This window comes from Diceros bicornis, chromosome 34 (genome assembly GCF_020826845.1).
Source record: "Diceros bicornis minor isolate mBicDic1 chromosome 34, mDicBic1.mat.cur, whole genome shotgun sequence".
In the NCBI taxonomy this organism is placed as follows: Eukaryota; Metazoa; Chordata; class Mammalia; order Perissodactyla; family Rhinocerotidae; genus Diceros; species Diceros bicornis.
The window spans coordinates 26,176,921-26,196,302 of record NC_080773.1 but is presented as its reverse complement, the minus strand read 5'-3'; the positions used below and the strand labels follow the sequence as shown (position 1 = coordinate 26,196,302).

The following is a 19,382-nucleotide window of genomic DNA, read 5'->3' as shown; positions in this document are numbered from 1 at the left end:
GGTTTGGTGTTGAGAGATAAATTTGAGATAATTTTTGATGGGACTGGATGATGGGACTGGATTTGAGGGATAGGCTGATGGTAAGGGGTGTGGTTAGGATTAGGTAGGTATATGGAAAGAAGGTGGAAAATGGCCATCTGGGTGGAATATGCACGGGGCTGGAGTGGAGATCAGAAAGTGGGATGGAAAATGTGTTGATGTTAGGGCAGGTCATGGGGATTTGGAGTGGGTTTGGCCTGTCCCCTTCCCTCTAGGTGGGTCCTGCTGCCTGAAGATTCACAGTGGGTTCAACGCGGGCTTGGGCGGGGCCAGATCTAGGTCCCAGCTTGTCCTGGAAGCTCCGCCCCCAGCGGAGGGCCAAGCCCAGGCTGGGGGGTGCCTGGTGACTGCTTGCCGAGCCATTGGGGGTGGAGAGGGGGAGGCCAACAACAGGGAAATTCTGAGGGCGCTGGGGGAGGGAGTTCAGGGGTTAAAAGCCATGGGTCCGGGCTGAAGTTGGGAGCAGTTGGCGGCAGAAGCTCTTCACCCGGGCCCCTCGCCCAGGTAGGGTCCCCCAGGGGCGGGGGCGGGAGCGTTGGAGGGAAGGAGGCAGGAGAGGAAGGAGAGGAGAGGAGGGAAGGGAACAGAGGGAGAATAGCTGAGTCAGGGAGATAGAGAGGGGAGCCAGAGGCTCAGTTACAGAGAGAGAAATCTGCAGAGATGGAGAGAGGTGAAGCACGCAGAAAGATAAGAACCTCCGTTTGAGACCAGGTGTCCCTACCGACCCTAAGAGAGGGCACTGGGGACGCAGAAGGGGGAGGGAGGGGCAGGAGGGCCGACCGAGGACCTAGCTCCCGGGGGGCAGGGGTGGAAGGGCAGGCCACCTGGGGTGAGGGACAGCAAGCCGGTGTCCTAGGGGGGTGCACACCGCCCCCCCACCTCGTTACTGGGCCCCCCACCGAGGATAAGTTTGGAAAGGGAATGCAGATTCCAGAGTCAGAGCTCTCAGTGCAGGAGAGGAAAAATTCAAGACTGAGAAGTGCAGGAGCAGAGGTGGGGGGGCTTCCAGAGATGGGGGATCTAGCCAGCCCTTAACACCTCCTTCAACGTCTCAGGCCCGCCCACCCCGGAGTCGCCATGTGGCCCCTGGCCGCTATGACCGCCTTCCTGACCGTGACCCTGTCAGGCGGTAAGAATGCGCGGGGAGTGGAGGCGGGGTGGCCACTCCGGACAATGGTAGGAGGGGTCAGGCCGAGGGGAGGGGGCGTGGTAGCCTCGAGCTCCGCCCCTTGCCCGCTCAGGCCGGTCCCGCGGGATGGCCCTGACAGCTTCCTGCTTATCCTTGCGTGACCTGGTTTTCCGGCTGGGGTCAGCCCACTCTCCCCAACGACCCCAGACCCTTCCCAGGGGCATCCCAGCCCAGCTGGGCACCCACCACTATTTTTAAGTCTTCTGGATCTTCCCCGCCAGCCCCTTCCCTGGGTGTCCTACTCAGCACTGGAGAGCCCACCCTCCAATCGCTACCTCATAGCAGCCCCTCCCACATTCAAGGCCTCTCTGCGAGTTAGAGGAGACAGACAGACACGGGTTCAAATCCTGATGCTGCCACTCTGAGCAAGTAACTTAGCTTCTTTCTTTCATCTGTAAAATGGGAACATTTAAGTCCTTACCTCAAAGGGTTGTTGTGAATATTAAAATGAGATAATGCATATCAGGTGCTCAGTGCATGGTAGGTAGCAAGGATTGGAAAGCTAGTCATTATTACTTTATTAGTAGTGCAGTCATGTCCCACTTAAATGACTTTCAGTCAAAGATGGACTGCATATACAATGGTGGTCCCATAGGATTAGTCCCATATAATCTAAGTACCACAAACTATGTAGGTTTGCGTAAGTACTACAGGTGAGGAAGAAATTTTCCTCTACCCTTCTAGTTTCTTCTAGCTGGTCTAAGAACTAAATTGACATGAGACAAATTAATAGGAGAAAAACAAACAAAAGTTTGATAACATGTACACGTGGGAGAAACCCAGGAAAACCCAGTAACTCTCCAAAATGGCTGAAGCCCTCACCTTAAATACCATCCTCAGCTAAAGACAAAAGAAGATGTTGGGGGGCCAGCCTGGTGGCAAAAGCGGTTAAGTGCACGCACTCTGCTGTGGCGGCCCGGGGTTCACCGGTTCGGATCCTGGGCGCGCACCAATGCACCGCTTGTCAGGCCACGCTGTGGCGGCGTCCCATATAAAGTGGAGGAAGATGGGCACGGATGTTAGCCCAGGGCCAGTCTTCCTCAGCAAAAAAAAAAAAAAAAAAAGATGTTGGAGGTGGGGAGAGTCAGGGACTTCAAAGGGAAGGAAGGCAGTTGAAAAGGAGCGGATGTTTGGAAAACAAGTGTTTATTTGGCCACACAGAAACAGAAACACAGAGGGGAGCCCAACATACAGGCTTTTCTAGGTTCCTCCCTGTCTACTACCTAGTTCGTGTGGTGCTAAGATGATAGCTCACTTCCTGAGACAGGTTTTTTAATCTGAATTCTTTTAGACAGTTAAGGGGGCAGGAACAAGAAAAACTTTCTGAGTTTTTTGTTTCTTAAAAATAATCAGCCTAAAATAGTCCTCATGTTAGAGACACATTTTGTGATGGCAAATTTTGTTCCCCTTCAGTACGCTCTACGATGTTCGTGCAATGACGAAATCGCTTCACAGCACATTCCTCAGAATGTATCCCCATCGTTAAGTGACACACGACTGTGTTCTCTCTCTATTCTTAGCCCCTTCTAGAACCTGCTAGTTTGTTTTTCCGTTAATCCTTGGGGTGACCCGAAACCTATCTGATTCCACCCAGAGTTGGTCCCCAAAGATTCCTTTTCTCTCATTTAAGCCCCTTTCCCTGCCTTTGCAGACAAGTTCTCTGGAAACCCCATTTGTGCATCATTTATTCATTCATTCATTCAACAAATAGCTGTTGACCAAAAACACAGTTCCTGCTCTCAGCACCCAGAGCCTAGAGGGAATGGATGCAGATGTTATTCAATTACCCAAATAATTAGTTAATAATTAGTTACAACTGTGACATGAAGTGACGGCGTCAAGGAGCCTAGAGATGTAATGGCTGCTCCTGTCCTGGAAGGAAGGACTTGACCCTTGAGCTGAGACCCAAAGGAGAGAGGGATCTGAGGGCACCTGGCATCCAGCACCACCTTTGGCCTGAAGGTGGGGTGGCTTCTCTCCTTTGGCGACACTCCCAGGACTTGTGCCCATGACCTGAGCCCCTCCTGTGTGTCACGCCCTGAGCTAGGAGCTCCAAAGGCATCCCCTTGTGGAATCCTCAGTGGTCTTATGAGGTAGGTGCACTATAATTACTCCAGTTTTACAGCTAAAAAAACCCAAAACTCTGAGATAGTAGAGTCCTGCTCCAAAGACACCAACAGTGCCTGAGTCAGGATCCTAATCCACGCCGCCTGCCCTGTCCCCCACATCCTGGACTTTACGCCTTGGCAAACCATCTTCATTATTTTGGACCTAATGGTCTGCTTAGCGTCAATTCTTTTCTTTTTTTTCTTTGCTTAAAGGATATTAAAAGTGAGTTTAGGGGCAGGCTCCGTGGCTTAGCAGTTAAGTGCGTGCACTCCGCTACTGGCGGCCCGGGTTTGGATCCCAGGTGCGCACCAACGCACGGCTTCTCCGGCCATGCTGAGGCGGCGTCCCACATACAGCAACTAGAAGGATGTGCAGCTATGGCGTACAACTATCTACTGGGGCTTTGGGGAGAAAAAGGGAAAAAAAGGAGGAGGATTGGCAATAGATGTTAGCTCAGGGCTAATCTTCCTCAGCAAAAAAAAAAAAAGAAAGAAAGAAAAGTGAGTTTATATCACTGTCCTAAATGGAAAACAGCCTACTTTTCCATTACCTATCAAAAAGGTAAGAGAGAAAAATAAATCTCACACAGTGAAACAAAAACAATATGTTTATTGGGTTGGACCACCTGAAATTACCAACAGTTGATCCTTTTTGACCTCCCCCAAAACAATGATTTCAGATGGTTCAAATCAACAAATTTTAGGTTGCTGGACAAAGGCTTCTACTTCCTCCTGGTTTTAAAAAGTGAGCTCAGTGAGGATTAGAGAGGTGTTAAGAGCCTATTAGCACCATCATGAGACTTTCCCCTTAACAAAATCAGGATTGAAAGAGAACTGGATGACGATTTGGTTTCTGAGGGTGCAATCTGACGTTGCTCACACTTCATCTCTGTACCACCTAAAATGACCTTGTGCCCACCATGACTCCCGGTCCCAACTCTGAGAACCACTGGCCTAATCCCACCATTTATGTAGGTGGGGAAGCTGGCCCAGGGAGAAGGGACCTGCTGGCCACAGAGCTGGGGACCCCCTGTTGTAGTTAATAATAACAATCCCCACTTACTGAGTGCTTGCTCTGTGACAGGCGCTGTGTGTGTCTTAGATGTAAGATCTTGTTGAATCCTACAACTGCCCCATGAGAGACGAAACTATGACTTTTCCTACTTTACAGCTGAGAAAACTGGGGCTGGTGACTCGTATGGGATCATGGCACATTCAGGACTGGACTTTCTCTGTCCCTTTGTCAACTGCTGTGCCTCCAATGCCAGGCATAGTGCCTGCCACACACAACCTTCATTCATTGAGCACCTACTGTGTGCCAGACACTGTACCAGGTACTGAGGATGCAGCACTGAATAAAGCAGTTAAGCGCCTGTTGTCAGTAGGGTTTACAGTCAAGATGGGGACATTACAAAAAACATAAATGGGAACAAATAGAAAAAGAAATGAATAGTGATTGTGGCACCGATGAAAATCAACTGGGGAGATATAAGAGGGAATGACTGGGGAGCTAGGAGGGGTGATATTAGACCGGGTGGCCAGGGATCAGGGATGGCTTTAGATTCTGAGTGCCACCGAGTAGAGTATTTCATACATATGTATTATGTTCTATGCCTGCACTGTCCAATACGGTGGCCTCTGGACATGTGGGACTTTTGAGCATTTCAAATGTGACTGGTGTGATTGAAGAAATGAACTTTTTATTTCATTTTAGTTAGTTCAAATTTTAATAGCCACATGTGGCTAGTGGCTACCATATTGAACAGCACAGGTCTCGAGAAAGAACTGTCCAGAAAGAGGAAGCAGCAAGTATCAAGGGTCTGGTGTGCTTGAAGAACAGGTCCATGAGTCTGGAACTGAGTGAGTGAAGAGGAGAGAGGTGGGAGATGGAGCCAAAGAGGCCAGCAAGGGTCGGATGCTCCAGAGTCCTGTGAACTGAATTTGGGTGTAGTTAGTCTGTGGATGGTATTTAAAGCCATAGAGTCACCCTTAAATATGTGTTGAAAGGATGGATGGTTGGATGGGTGAATGGGTGGATGGGTGGATAGATGAATGGATGGATGGGTGGATGGACAGGTGGATGGATGGATGGATAGGTGGATGGATGGATGGATGGATGGATGGATGGATGGATGGATGGATGGGCGGATGGATGGATGGATGGATAGGCAGATGGATGGATGGGTGGATGGACGGATGGATGGATAGGTGGATAGATGGATAGATGTATGGATACTGCCTATGTAAGTAGATATGTAGGGACGGTTCACTTCTACATCCTGAAATCCATCCCCACGGTGAAATGAGAGAGAAAATGCAGATGGGGAGAAAATCAGCCTTCTGCTTACCTATCAGAACCATCCTCATTCCATGAACTCTTCTTTTAACCCCAATGGAGGGTTTGGCACTTCTACGGAAAAGAATGTCACCTCTTTGTCCTGACTCATCTCCACTACATAGAAAATGGCAACTCCTAGAGGCCAACAAATGAATCATCAGTTCCTGGTTACCCAGAGCAAAATTCTGACCCTCTCTCCCCGCCCAGGATCCACAATGCCAGGCCTCTTCTCCCTGGACCCAATTCTCTAACATTTCTCTTCTTCACCAGGCATCTCTCAAGAGTTTCCCAAGATTCTCAACAACACCAATGGGACCAGTGGGTTTCTCCCTGGTGGCTACACCTGCCTCCCCCATTCTCAGCCCTGGCAGGCAGCCCTACTAGTGCGAGGGCGGCTGCTCTGTGGAGGAGTCCTGGTCCACCCCAAATGGGTCCTGACTGCCGCACACTGTCTCAAGGAGTATGTGGGGGCCAGGGAAGCGTGGGACGTGGATAAGAGTGGGAGTGGGGTGCTGGGTGGGGTGGGTTTGGATTTGAAGATGAGGTTGGAGTTAGGGTTGGGTGGATACGAGAGTGAGAATGAGATTTGGGGTGGAGATACGAGAGTTGGGTGTAAAAATGGAGTCAAAGTAGAGGATTTGGATGGGATTGGAGTTGAGGATGTGGAAGGAGATGTGTTTGGAGATGAGGAAGGTGGGATGTGGAAGAGGCTGGAGCTGGGATGGGGATAGAGATGGGCTCATCCTCTCCTCTAACCACCACTTTCCTATACCCACAGCAAGTACAGAGTTTATCTGGGCAAGCATGCTCTGGGGCATGTGGAGGCTGGAGAGCAAGTGAGGGAGGTAGTCCATTCTATCCCCCACCCTCGATACCAGATCAGCCCCACCCACCTGAACCATGACCACGACATCATGCTTCTGGAGCTGCAGTCACCAGTCAATCTCACGAGTCACATCCGCGTCCTGCCCCTCTCCCACAATGACGGCCTCCCCCCCGGCACCTGCTGTCGGGTGTCTGGCTGGGGCACCACCACCAGCCCCCAGGGTATGAAACCACACAAGTGGCCTGAGGTCTCACAGAGAATGGGCAGAGATGGGAGGGTAGATTGGAGGAGGATTCTTTATATATAAAAATATAAGTATATATAGTTATATATTATATATGTGATATGTATATAATATGTAAAGATATATCTCAGGGCCCGCCCCGTGGCTTAGCGGTTAAGTGTGTGCCCTCCGCTACTGGCGGCCCGGGTTCGGATCCCGGGCGCTCACCGATGCACTGCTTCTCTGGCCATGCTGAGGCCGCGTCCCACGTACGGCAACTAGAAGGATGTGCAGCTATGACATACAACTATCCACTGGGGCTTTGGGGGGAAAATAAATAAATAAAAATTTTAAAAAATAAAAAAAATAAAGATATATCTCCTAAATAAATATAAAAATATAAATTTATAAATATAAAGCTATATATGTTATATATCATACATAATGTATAGTTATATCCTTTATTTAAATATATAAAGTTATATATGTTTTATATATTATGCATAATATATAGTTATATATGTTCTTTAGATAAATGTATAAATTTATAAAATATGTAAAAATATATAAATATGTAAAAATGTACTATATAATATATATACATGATATATTTATATAAATATACATAATTATAGACCTGTGGATAAATATGCAAATTATATTATATAAATTAGATTTTTCTAAATTATAGATGATCTATTTGTGTATTTATTTAAATATACTTATAAAGAAGATGTTATATACACTCTAAATATATTTAAATATAAATATTTATAATTTAGAAAGTAAATTTAATTTATTGATAAGTATGTTTATTAAATATAATAAAATATAAATAAATATATCCCTTGTATAAATTATATACGAAGATAAAGTTGGTCTCTATAGCAACAAGCGCTCTTTGCATCTCCATAGTAGTCTCTAGCTGTCTCCCAGTCTCGTTTCCATATCTGTCTCCCAACACGCCCCGTCTCTCTAACCACGGCTCTGTCCTACCCTCCCACATCTCTCTCCATCCTCCTCGTGTTTTCCCCATCTCCACTTCTCTATCTCTCACCGTCTCTGTCTTCCTATTTCTTCCAGCTCTTTCTCTTTCCCCATCACTCGCTCCACCTCTCTCCTCATCTACCTCCCCATTTATCTCTCTTCCCTCCCAGTTACCTGCCCCATCCCTCTCCATCTTTCCCTCCACTTTTCTCCTCATCTTTCCTTCCACCTCTCCCCCCATTTCCACATTACTGTCTCTTCCATCACTTCCCCCATTTACATATCCCATCTCTTCCCCCATTTTTCTACCAACTCTCTGTCCATTCAAATCCCACCCCATAGCCTACCTGAGCAGATGTGCTTAGACCTTCCTCTCCCTCCTCCCCAGTGAGTTTCCCTCAAACCCTGCAATGTGCCAACATCCAGCTACGCTCAGATGAGGAGTGTCGTCAAGTTTACCCAGGGAAGATCACACCCAACATGCTGTGTGCCGGCGCAAAAGAGGGTGGCAAAGACTCCTGTGAGGTGAGGCCAAAGGGGTGGTGGGTTGCCACGGGCCAGGATGGGAAGCCAGAATGGAAGTGTGAAAACGTGCTTGGGGGAAAAGATTTTTGCTTCCAGCCTTGGGGGAACGAGTCTTTGTAAGGTGAGATGTTCCCTAGCATAGAAGATCAAGATGAAAAGGGAGTACTCATGGCTGGCAAAGATAATTCATGTTAAGCCTGGGCTTTGATTGACAGTGGCTGCCCCGATCCTTGTGTCAAGATGCATAAAGATTGGGATTCTTTTGGTTGCAACTGACAAAAACCCAACTCAAACTGGCTTAAGCAAAACACTGGCTTTTGTAACTGAAAAGTCCACGGGTGTCTTGCTTCATCCATGGATGGATCCAGGTGCACAAATAATGTGTTGAGGACTCTGTACCCCTTTAACTCTCAGCTATTCTCTCTTCTGTTTTGGCTTCATTCTCAATTAAGCTCTTCCTATGCGATAGCAAGATGGCCCCGGCAGCTTTGGGCTTACGTCCCACCCTCTAAGCAACCCCATCGGAAAGAGAGAACATCTCTTTTCCTATAGTTTACATAAACATCTTGAGCATGATTCTCACTAGACTGATTGAGTTTTGGTTCAGTGGGAAAGAGTATGATAATGAATTAATGATGTGTACCTTATCAATTAGTAATGTTTGCCCCAGGCCCAGGGGAAGTGGACATACACGTGTGTTGCATACTCTACCCAGATGTGGTTGGGTTAATTCAATAGTAAGACCGCAGGGAGAAACCATAAATCCAAAGCAGGGCTGGGGGGACGGGGAGTGGAAGGTGGGATTTGGTGCCAGGGAACAAAAAACGTGTGTATGAGGTAAGCTGTCACCACTTTATTAAGACTGAGGAACAGGAAAACAGGGAGAGACACAGAAGTGTCTGTCTGTCTCTGTCTTTCTGCTTCTCTCTTCCTGTCTCTCTGTCCCTCTGTGTTTGTCTTCTTATCTCTGTTTCTCATCCCTGTATCTCTGTTATGGTCTCTCACTCTCTCTCCATATTCCTCTGTCTCTTTATATCTCTGCCTCCATGGGTATCTCTCTCCATCTTTCACTCTCTCCCCACATGTCCCCATGTCTGCCTTTGTTTAGCCCCAGCGAGGACCCCACTTCTCTCTCTCTCTCCCTGACTCAGGGCGACTCCGGGGGCCCCCTGGTCTGTAACGGAACCCTCTATGGTATCATCTCCTGGGGAGACTTCCCATGCGGGCAGCCCAACCGGCCTGGAGTCTACACCCGAGTCTCTCAATATGTTTCATGGATCCAAGAAACAATCCGACAACAGGCAACGCAGAAGCAGAAATGGACGAAGGGCCTGCAGTAAGAGTCAGTTGACTTACCCGCCTCCTTCCTCCCACCATGCCCTCCCTATTTGGTTTGCCCAGTCCTTCTCTGCCTCTCTCAGAGTGCTCCAGTTGAACCAGTGATCCGTGACCTCAAAATGTCCAGTCTCAGCTGACACTCGATGTTTCAAAAGCACTCAGTCACTGCCAACATCATGGGCTCCCAGACGTTGCATCCCAGAAACATCCCAGTCTCCTGAGTGTCCCAACCCAGACAACGTTCCAGATCTCCCAACTGTTTCAACGTAAACCCAGATCGCCATCTGGATGGTCTATCTGCGAAACACTCAAATACCTCCATCAGCTCGTCTCAACAATATCCTATGTCCTGTGAACGGACCTTCCTTGACAACATCCCATACCGCTTCAAATATTTATTCATTGCCAATATTCTAGATCCTTCTACGTTTTGTACTCAAGAAGGTTCTGGACACCCGTGACATTTCATCCTGAAAATGTTCTCTAATGCTCCAAATCTTCTGCCCCAACAACATTCTGTGCACCTCTGAGTGATTCATCACAGCTCACATTGGATCCTCATAATGGTTCATTCTCACACAGTTCTGGGTCTCCCAAGTGTCCCATCCCTACCTACGTCCCATGTTCTGTCAATATCCAGCCTCTGCCAATATTCGGTCTCTGAATCCCCATGTCCGTTAAAGACCACCAGCACTCTAGACTCTAGAGTGATGGGGTTCAGTACCCCAAGGTGTCTCCCTTTCTGGACCCTATTGTCAACCAAATATTCTGTCCTTTTATCTCCTCCATGAACATCCCTTTTCAATGCTCCGTGCCGTTTCATCTTTGCCCACGATCCCAAACTACAGTGGTTAAATGCTCAAGCCACTGGAGTCCCTGCTTTGAATAAGTCGTAAAACTCATCACCTCTGCTTTCTCATCTGCAAGATGGGGCTCATTTCTTCATAGCATTGTTACAAAGATGAACGTCGAGCGCTTACCGCTATTATTATTTGCATGGTTTCCTGTAAAATATTACCTTAGGATATCAATAACAACCCCTCAGATTTGCAGAGTGTCCAAACAGTGTTGCATTCATTTATTTTTCTCGGTGGACATTTATTTGGTGCTGACCATGTGCAGGCACTCTCCTAGGTGTTGGTAAATACAATTTTGTTTACTTATTCAACAAATGTTGGTACCTATCTTGAGCCAGTCACCACTGCAGACACAGGGGGTAAACAGTGAATTAAACAAAAACTTCCGCCCTTGCAGAGCTTACATTCTTTTCGGGGAGACTAGCGATAAAAAAGATGAATAAGGAAATAGACTGTCGGGCTGCCCGGTGGCATAGTGGTTAAGTGCGCTCGCTCCGCTTTGGCGGCCCCGGGTTCACAGGTTCAGATCCTGGGCGCGCACCGACGCACCGCTTGTCAAACTATGCTGTGGTGGCGTTCCATATAAAGTAGAGGAAGATGGGCACAGATGTTAGCCCGGGGCCAGTCTTCCTCACAAAAAGGGAAGGATTGGCAACAGATGTTAGCTCAGGGCTAATCTTCCTCACACACACACACACAAAAGAAATAGACTGTCAGGTGGCAATATGTGCCAGGGCAAAAAAAATGAAGCAGGGTTGAAGGAGAGGGAATATTGGTTTGGAGAGAGTGGATGGAGTTGCTATTTTATTTCATTATTTTTTTTTTATTTATTTATTTTTTGGAGCTGCTGTTTTAAATAGGATGGTTTGGGAAGAAGACTCAACTGAGATGGTGACATTTAAAGAAAGACCAAAAGGATGGAGGGAGGGAACCAGGTGCATATATGCGGAGCAGATAGTATACCCCAAGGGGAGAGTATGACGAGTGCAAAGGCCCTGAGGCAGGAAGCTCCCTGGTCTGTCTGAAGACCAGTGAAGAGGTTGGTGTGGAAGCAATTGCAATAGCCCAGGCCAGAAATGAGGGTGCCTGGACTGGGTGATATCATCAGAGGAGTTAAGAGGTCAGATTCTGGGGCCGGCCCCGTGGCGTAGCGATTAAGTGTGGGTGCTCCATTGCTGGCGGCCCGGGTTCGGATCCCGGGCGCGCACCAATGCACTGCTTGTCTGGCCATGCTGAGGCCGCGTCCCACATACAGCAACTAAAAGGATATGCAGCTATGACATACAACTATCTACTGGGGCTTTGGGGGAAAATAAAAAAAACAATAAACCTGTATTCTAAAAAAAAAAGAGGTCAGATTCTGGATCTTTTTGAAGGAATTGTTAGTGTCTGCTGATGTCAGATGGAGAATGCGAGAAAAGGATAGTCGAGGATGACTCCAACGCTTTGCCCTGAGCAACTGGAAGGATGGAGTTGCCATTTACTAAAATGGGGGGACTCTGGGAGGAACCGGTTTGCAGGGAAAGGTCAAGAGTCTTTGTTTTGAACTGTTTATTGGACAGCCAAGTGGCAATAAACTCTGCCCTCAGGGGGTTTACAGAAAACAAACAAATACACTAAATAACTGCAGATTGATGATTTCTATGTGTTAATAAATGTAGCCCATAAAGGATATAAACAGGGTTTTGTGTTAGAGAATTAGGGGAGAAGGCTATTTTCAGTGAGGTGGTCAGGGAGGGCTTCTCAGAGGAGGTATTGACATTTGGCTGAAGATCCTAAAAGATGGGAGGGAGCCACTTTTGCAAAAAGTGGGGTAAATATCCCTGAAAAGGGGTGTCACGGGGGCAAAGTCCCTGAGTTGAGCTTATTCCAGGATCTTTGGGGAAGGCCAGTGAGACCACAGAGCAATGATGACAGGAGTTCCTCAGCAGGGATTGCGATTGGAGGATTCAGCTGGAGCCAAATATGCAGGATCTTTTTAGGCAGTGGGACAGAGCTTGGTCCTTCTTCCGGTGTGATGGCAAGCCCCTGAGCAGTGGTGAACAGGGGAAGGATCCTATCTGAGATCATATCCTCCCTCTGGCTGTTGGGTGGGAGGTGAAGACAAAGGAGCAGGGGCTGTGGAAGCAAGGGAGGCCAAGCTGGAGTTGACTGTAGTGATCATGTGGGCAAGGGCAGGGCCATGGCTTGGGCCAGGAGAGATGAAAAGATGTGCATGGGTTGGAGAGAGTTTGCAGTAACATCAATGCAACTTAGTGACACAATCGATTCTTATTAGTCACGGTAGTTACATTCTATAAAGTCACTGCCAGCCCTGAGTTAGCAAATGTCGAACCACTGCCCTTAGGGGAAACACAGTTGCAGGTTCCTGCAAGCCTCTGGTCACGTTCCTGTCAACCAATGAATAGATAACCTTGTTTCATTTGTATTTCTGTTTAAAGACACTTAGTCTAATATACATCATTGATTGACTCACATTGAACTCACAGCCAACAGCACTATAACTCAAGCATAAAGGAAGCTCGTCTAACATATACTTTTTCTGCAAGGCACACCTCTGCACTTAGGAACACTGGACAGCACTTCAGTGCTAGGAACACTGGACAGCACTTCAGAGATATGCTCGGTGGGGTGGGGGTGGGGAGGCATTTAAAACAGTGAAATCATCAAGAAAAAGCACAAAAATGCAAAAAAAAAAAAGTGGCACCAAGTTGAGCATTAAAAGGACACTTGTGTGCAGATTGAGAGCTGAACTGAGAAGGCAAAGCATTGCTTTCTTCAACCTCAGCTGAGAACGTGCTGTCAGTGCAAATAACCAATAACCATCCTATAGATAGGAGACAGAAGGGGAATTTTGCTCGATCTGGGGAGGCAGTCTCCACCAAGGGAGAAAGCGTTCCGGAGAAACGTGGTTTGCAGCATGATTATACAATGTCTCACAATAAAGAACATACATCAAGCATGACAGGGATACATTCTTTCAAAATCACAAGGAGATATTTTGCTGTAGTTTGGCACGTACACAGCAGGCCAACTTGACCCTGGTTTCCAGGAAGAAAAACTTATCTTCAAAAGAGTCCTGGTATTGACGTCAGAGAGCATCCTTTGCTTTTGGATAGTGAGGTAAAGCAGATGTACAGTGTATGTTTGTCAGGCCATAAATCAGGTTGCTCTGGTTAAAATAAAATTCAGACCAAGTTAGGTTTAAACCAGAATAGCTTCCTCATACGCCTTACTATTTTAGATTTCTCTTACGTTCATGCACATCAGGTGACTCAAACTTTTCACCACTCTGTGCATGTCTGTGAATGACCGCGAAAGCCCTGTGATCATTGGTTTGGGTGTATTGATAGATCTTAGCGAGTAAGTGAATTCACAAATTTGGAATCCGTGAATAATGAGGATCAACTATACACGTAGGGGTGAAGGTGAGGCATGTGTCAAGGATGATTGATCGTCTCTGGTTCCTACAAAGGGAGACTGGAATTTGGTGTTTAGAAGCACAGAGGTTGGAGTCCAAATGATCTGGTTAGGGATTGAAGGATCTTTATCTTTTGGGAGCCTCAGTTTCCTTATCTGGTAGGTTGACCTTAAACAAATAGACAGCCAGTTATTTCTCCAGCAAAAATGAGTTTATTCAGGATCAACAAAGAATTCTAGTTTGGGATCTGCAACCATGGTCAGCCACGTGCAAGGTCCAAGCAACAAAGGGAATAGAAACTCTTTGATAGAGGGGAAGAGGATGTTGGGAGGGCTGTTGGAATCAAAGAGCTCATTGGAGGAGACTGGGAGTTCCAAGTGTGGTGGGTTTTCACGGGCTGAGTCAGTCTCTCATTGGCTGAGCTCTTGCTGGGCAAGAAGAGGAAGTCTTTCTTCTTTCTGTTGGGTTGGCCAAGTCATAGGATGTGAGAGCTCCCCCTTCTGTCTTCTTGACATCATTTTATTTTATTTTATTTATTTATTTATTGTGGGGAAGATCAGCCCTGAGCTAACATCCGTGCTAATCCTCCTCTTTTTGCTGAGGAAGACCGGCTCTGACCTAACATCTATTGCCAATCCTCCTCCTTTTTTTTCCCCCCAAAGCCCCAGTAGATAGTTGTATGTCATAGCTGCACATCCTTCTAGTTGCTGTATGTGGGACGCGGCCTCAGCATGGCCAGAGAAGCGGTGTGCCGGTGCGTGCGGGGATCCAAACCCCCGGGCAGCCAGTAGGGGAGCATGCGCACTTAACTGCTAAGCCACGGGGCTGGCCCCTTTGACATCATTTTAAATGAGGTTTCTGTTTATTAATTTTCACAGGTACCAACAGGACCTACTGCTCAGAGCTGTTGGGAGGACAGAATGAAAGATTGGCATTTAAAGGCTCTCCACACAGCAACTTCCCAATCAATGGAGAAGCAGCACGACATAGTAAAGAACCTCGTTTCTGAGGCCAGGCTGCCTGAGTTTGAATCCCAGCTCTGTCACTTATTTAAGCGCACGACTTATTCACTTTCTCCATGCCTCAGTTTTCCCATGATTTATTTACTTTTTTAAATTTGTTTTTAAATTTGTTTTTATTGAGGTAACATTGGTTTATAACATTATATAAATTTCAGGTGTACATCATTATATTTTGATTTCTGTATAGATTACATCATGTTCACCACCCAAATACTAATTACAACCCATCACCACACACATGTGCCGAATCATTCCTTTCTCCACCTCCCTCCCCGCTTCCCCTCTGGTAACCACCAATCCAGTCTCTGTCTCTACATGTTTGTTTGTTGTTATTGTTATCTTCTATTTATGAGTGAGATCATGCAGTATTTGACTTTCTCCCTCTGGCTTATTTTGCTTAGCATAATACCCTCAAGGTCCATCCATGTTGCCACAAATGGCTGGATTTCATCCTTTTTCATGGCTGAGTATATATATATATATATATATATATATATATATATACTCAGTATATATATATATATATATACACTATAGTATATAGTACAGTATATAGTATAGTATATAGTATATATACTATAGTATATAGTACTATATACTATATATAGTATATATACTATATACATCTTCTTTATCCATTCGTCCCTTGCTGGGCACCTAGGTTGCTTCCAAGTCTTGGCTATTGTGAATAATGCTGCAGTGAACACAGGGGTGCATATATCTTTACGCATTTGTGTTTCCATGTTCTTTGGATAAATATCCAGCAGTGGAATAGCTGGATCATATGGTAGTTCTATCCTTGATTTTTTGAGAAATCTCCTTACTGTTTTCCATAGTGGCTGCACCAGTTTGCACTTCCACTAGCAGTGTATGCGAGTTCCCTTTTCTCCACATCCTTTACAACACTTGTCATTTCTTGTCTTGTTAATTATAGCCATTCTGATGGGCATGAGGTAATATCTCACTGTGGTTTTGATTTGCATTTCTCTAATAATTAATGATGTTGAACATCTTTTCATGTGCCTGTTGGCCATCTGTTTATCTTCTTTGGAGCAATGTCTGTTCAGGTCTTTTGCCCATTTTTTAATTGGCTTGTTAGTTTTTTTGTTGTTGAGATGCATGAGTTCTTTGTATATTTTGGTTATTAGCCACTTCTCAGATATATGGTTTGCAAATATTTTCTCCCAATTGTTAGGTTCTCTTTTCGTTTTGTTGATGGTTCCCTTTGCTGTGCAGAAGCTTTTTAGTTTGATGTAGTCCCATTTGTTTATTTTTTCTATTGTTTCCCTTGCCCGGTCAGACATGGTACTTGAAAATATGCTGCTAATGGGGCCAGCCCAGTGGCACAAGTGGTTAAGTGCGCACACTCCGCTGCGGCAGCCCAGGGTTCGCCGGTTCGGATCCTGGGCATTCACCGACGCACTGCTTGGCAAGCCATGCTGTGGCAGTGTCCCATATAAAGTGGAGGAAGACGGGCATGAATGTTGGCCCAGGGCCAGTCTTCCTCAACAAAAAAAAGAAGAGGATTGGCAGATGTTAGCACCAGGCTGATCTCCTCACACACACAAAAAAGAATATATGCTGCTAAGACAGATGTCAAAGAGCCTACTGCCTATGTTTTCTTCTAGAAGTTTTATGGTTTCAGGTCTTACATTCAAGTCTTTAATCCATTCTGAGCTAATTTTTGTGTATGGTGTAAGATAATGGTCTACTTTCATTCTTTTGCATGTGGCTGTCCAGTTTTCCCAACACCGTTTGTTGAAGAGACTTTCCTTTCTCCATTGTATGTTCTTGGCTCCCTCGTTGAAAATTAGCTGTCCCTAGATGTGTGGGTTTCCCATGAGTTAAATGAGTATAACAAGGGTGCTTAACACCAAATGGCTTAAAGACCTAAAAGCAAAAGGTCAAACTATAAAGGTAATAGAAGAAAATGGCAGAGAAAAATTTTGTGACTTGGGGATGAGGAAGTGTTTTTTAAAACTTCAGAAGGACTAACTATAAGGTAAAGCTTGTTTAATTTGATTATATCAAAGTTAAGGATTTCTGTTCAACAAAAGATGCCATGGAGAAAGCAAAGCAATGGGCATAGATATCTGCAATCTGTAATATTGATCTGGGGTTGCTATCTAGAATGTGCAAGGAAACCCTGCATATAAATAAGAAAAATGTTAAAGGATATGAACAGGAGATTTGTAGAGGAGGAAACCAAAAAAAAAAATGATATGAAAAGGTGCACAGACTCTTTAGGCATCTAAGAAATGCAAATATTAATAACATATCACTTTATCAGATGGATTAAAATCTTTAAATAATCCAAGTATTGTCAGGGATGCAGAGACACAGGAACCTTAGTGCACAGCCGGCGTGAATGTAAACTGGTGCAGTTATTTTGGAAAGTAATTTGGCGCTCCTTGATCGAGTTATGTCTGTGCACACCCTAGGATCCAGGAGTTCCACTCCTGGATGTCTATCCTAGAGCCATGATCATGCAGGTCACAAAGGAACAAGTTCAAGGTGTTCATCACTGAGCTGTTTGCTGTGCTGGGAATTAGAGGAGACCTGGGTGCCCACTATTGGGTGCATGGATGATAGGATGTGGTGAAGACCACCATGGAGGACTATACAGCAGTTAAAAACAAAACAACAGACTAGATGTGCACATAGCAACATGAATGGAATCTTAAAGGTATGGTGCTACCAACCTCAATGGTGAAAGTTAAAAATACCGACAATACTAAGTGTTGGTGAAGATGTGGGACAGCTGGAACACTTACACACTGCTGATGGCAGTGTAAAATGGTACAACCACTTTAGAAAACTTTTGGCAAATTTCTTATAAAGTTAAACACACTTATGATACGATCCAGAAATTGCACTCTTAGGTGTCTGCCCAAGAGAGATGACGACATATGTCCGCACAATGATTTGTATATGAATGTTCTCAGCAGCATTATTTGTAATAGTCAGAAAACTGGAAGCAACTCAGATATTCAGCAACCAGTGAATGAACAAATTGTGGTCTTTCCATATTGTGGAATACTAATTGGCAATAAAAAGGAATGAACAATTGATAGATAAATGCAAAAACATGGATGAATCTGAAAGGCATTGTGCTGGTGAGAGAAACCAAGCATTTATGTAATGTTCTTTAAAAGGCAAAATTTTAGTGGCAGAATGTAGATCAGTGGTTGCCTGGGGCCAGGGCAGGGAGGGGAGATTTTGCAAAAAGAACTCCAGGCAGGCAGCTTAAGGATAGGGCGATGTTCTATGTTTTGATTTATAGTGGTGGTTACAGGATTGCATCCAATTTCCAAAATTCATCAAACTCAACACTTAAAATGAATGGATTTTATTTTATGTAGATAGTACCTTATTAAAAATGAAAAAAGCATAGTTCTGAGCTCAAAAAAAATTATAATAAGCTATCTACCACAATACCATTGACATAAATTAAAAATACATGCACACAAAGCAATACACGATTTGTAAGAACATATACTAATAAAAAGATATACAACATTGTGAATGTACTAAATGCCACTGAAATGTACACCTTAAACGGTTAATTACAATGTGTGAATTTCACCTTAATAAAAAAGCTATGCGACAATACATACAATAGCAAAGATACACAATAATAAGTAGCAAAGGATACACAATAATAACAACAATAGCAAAGGGTATACAATAGTAAAACAACAGCAAAAGATACACAATGACCAAGACAATAGCAGAAGAGAATGCGAATAAAATAAATTAGGAAAACAAAAGGGGTCTTATACAGATCACTAAAGATAATGTGCCACTGTCTAATTCAACTCTCTATCTGAGGATTGAGAACTATCTAAATATAGTAATAAACTTTAAAAAAGTAGTTCCTCCTTCAGAGGGCTCTCGGGAGGACTAATTGAGTTACTATGTGAAAAGCACTCAGAACACCTGACACTGAGTGAAATGCTTACTAAGTGGCAGCTGTCATTGGTCTTATTGTTGCTCTTATTGACATAATTGTTATGCTACTCTGTCTCCAAGAGTGCCAGAGCAAGCAGCCTTGCATGACAGCTGGGGATTGGGAAGAATGGTAGGCAGCCACCCAAATCCTTCCTGCGGAACAGATAATAATGATGTACCTGAGCTGGAGATTCTACTGACAACAACACCTTAATTCAGGAAGGTAGGCCAGGTGGCGAGCTTTCTCAGCCCTCCCTCCTCCCTCTCCAAGAATTTTGGAGCCACCTGCGCTCCTGCCTGTTTTTGCTCAGGGGAATTATAGTAACAATGGAATCCTGTGCTGGAAGGAATTCGCAAGGTTGATAGAGGGAGAGAAGGGGGTGGAAAAGACTAGGGTAGAGACTAAAGCAGGCAGGGAGAGGTGTCAGAGGGTTAACAATACTTCCAGCGTTGGCCAGGCATATAAAGCCCGTTCATTTCATTCTCCCTAGACCCCAGTCAGGGAAATGTCAGCTCCCCATTTGACAGAAGTGTAGACCTAGACTAAGGGAAATTCAC

The 19,382-nt window shown here is 45.2% G+C and overlaps 1 protein-coding gene across 2 annotated transcripts; it reads left to right on the top strand.

The window, feature by feature from the left end:
- The first annotated feature begins 473 nt into the window (after window positions 1-473).
- Window positions 474-15,231, top strand: KLK13 (kallikrein related peptidase 13). 2 transcript variants are annotated; one of them, XM_058529962.1, is made up of 6 exons: window positions 474-543; window positions 1,095-1,168; window positions 5,945-6,134; window positions 6,453-6,721; window positions 8,099-8,235; window positions 14,730-15,231. In XM_058529962.1, the coding sequence occupies exons 2-6, from the start codon at window positions 1,117-1,119 to the stop codon at window positions 14,964-14,966; spliced, it is 885 nt and encodes a 294-aa protein (XP_058385945.1). In that variant the 5' UTR covers window positions 474-543; window positions 1,095-1,116; the 3' UTR covers window positions 14,967-15,231. The 2 variants fall into 2 exon arrangements, with proteins under 2 accessions (XP_058385945.1, XP_058385946.1); XM_058529963.1 differs by lacking the exon at window positions 14,730-15,231 and adding an exon at window positions 9,387-11,207.
- The last annotated feature ends 4,151 nt before the right edge of the window (window positions 15,232-19,382 follow it).

Bases quoted from the DNA above. Each gene is read 5' to 3' on its own strand.
- KLK13 (XM_058529962.1), top strand. From the start codon at position 1,117: ATGTGGCCCCTGGCCGCTATGACCGCCTTCCTGACCGTGACCCTGTCA. The intron at 1,169-5,944 runs GTAAGAATGCGC...CTTCTTCACCAG, and splicing joins GACCGTGACCCTGTCAGGCG to GCATCTCTCAAGAGTTTCCC. The intron at 6,135-6,452 runs GTATGTGGGGGC...CTATACCCACAG, and splicing joins GCCGCACACTGTCTCAAGGA to CAAGTACAGAGTTTATCTGG.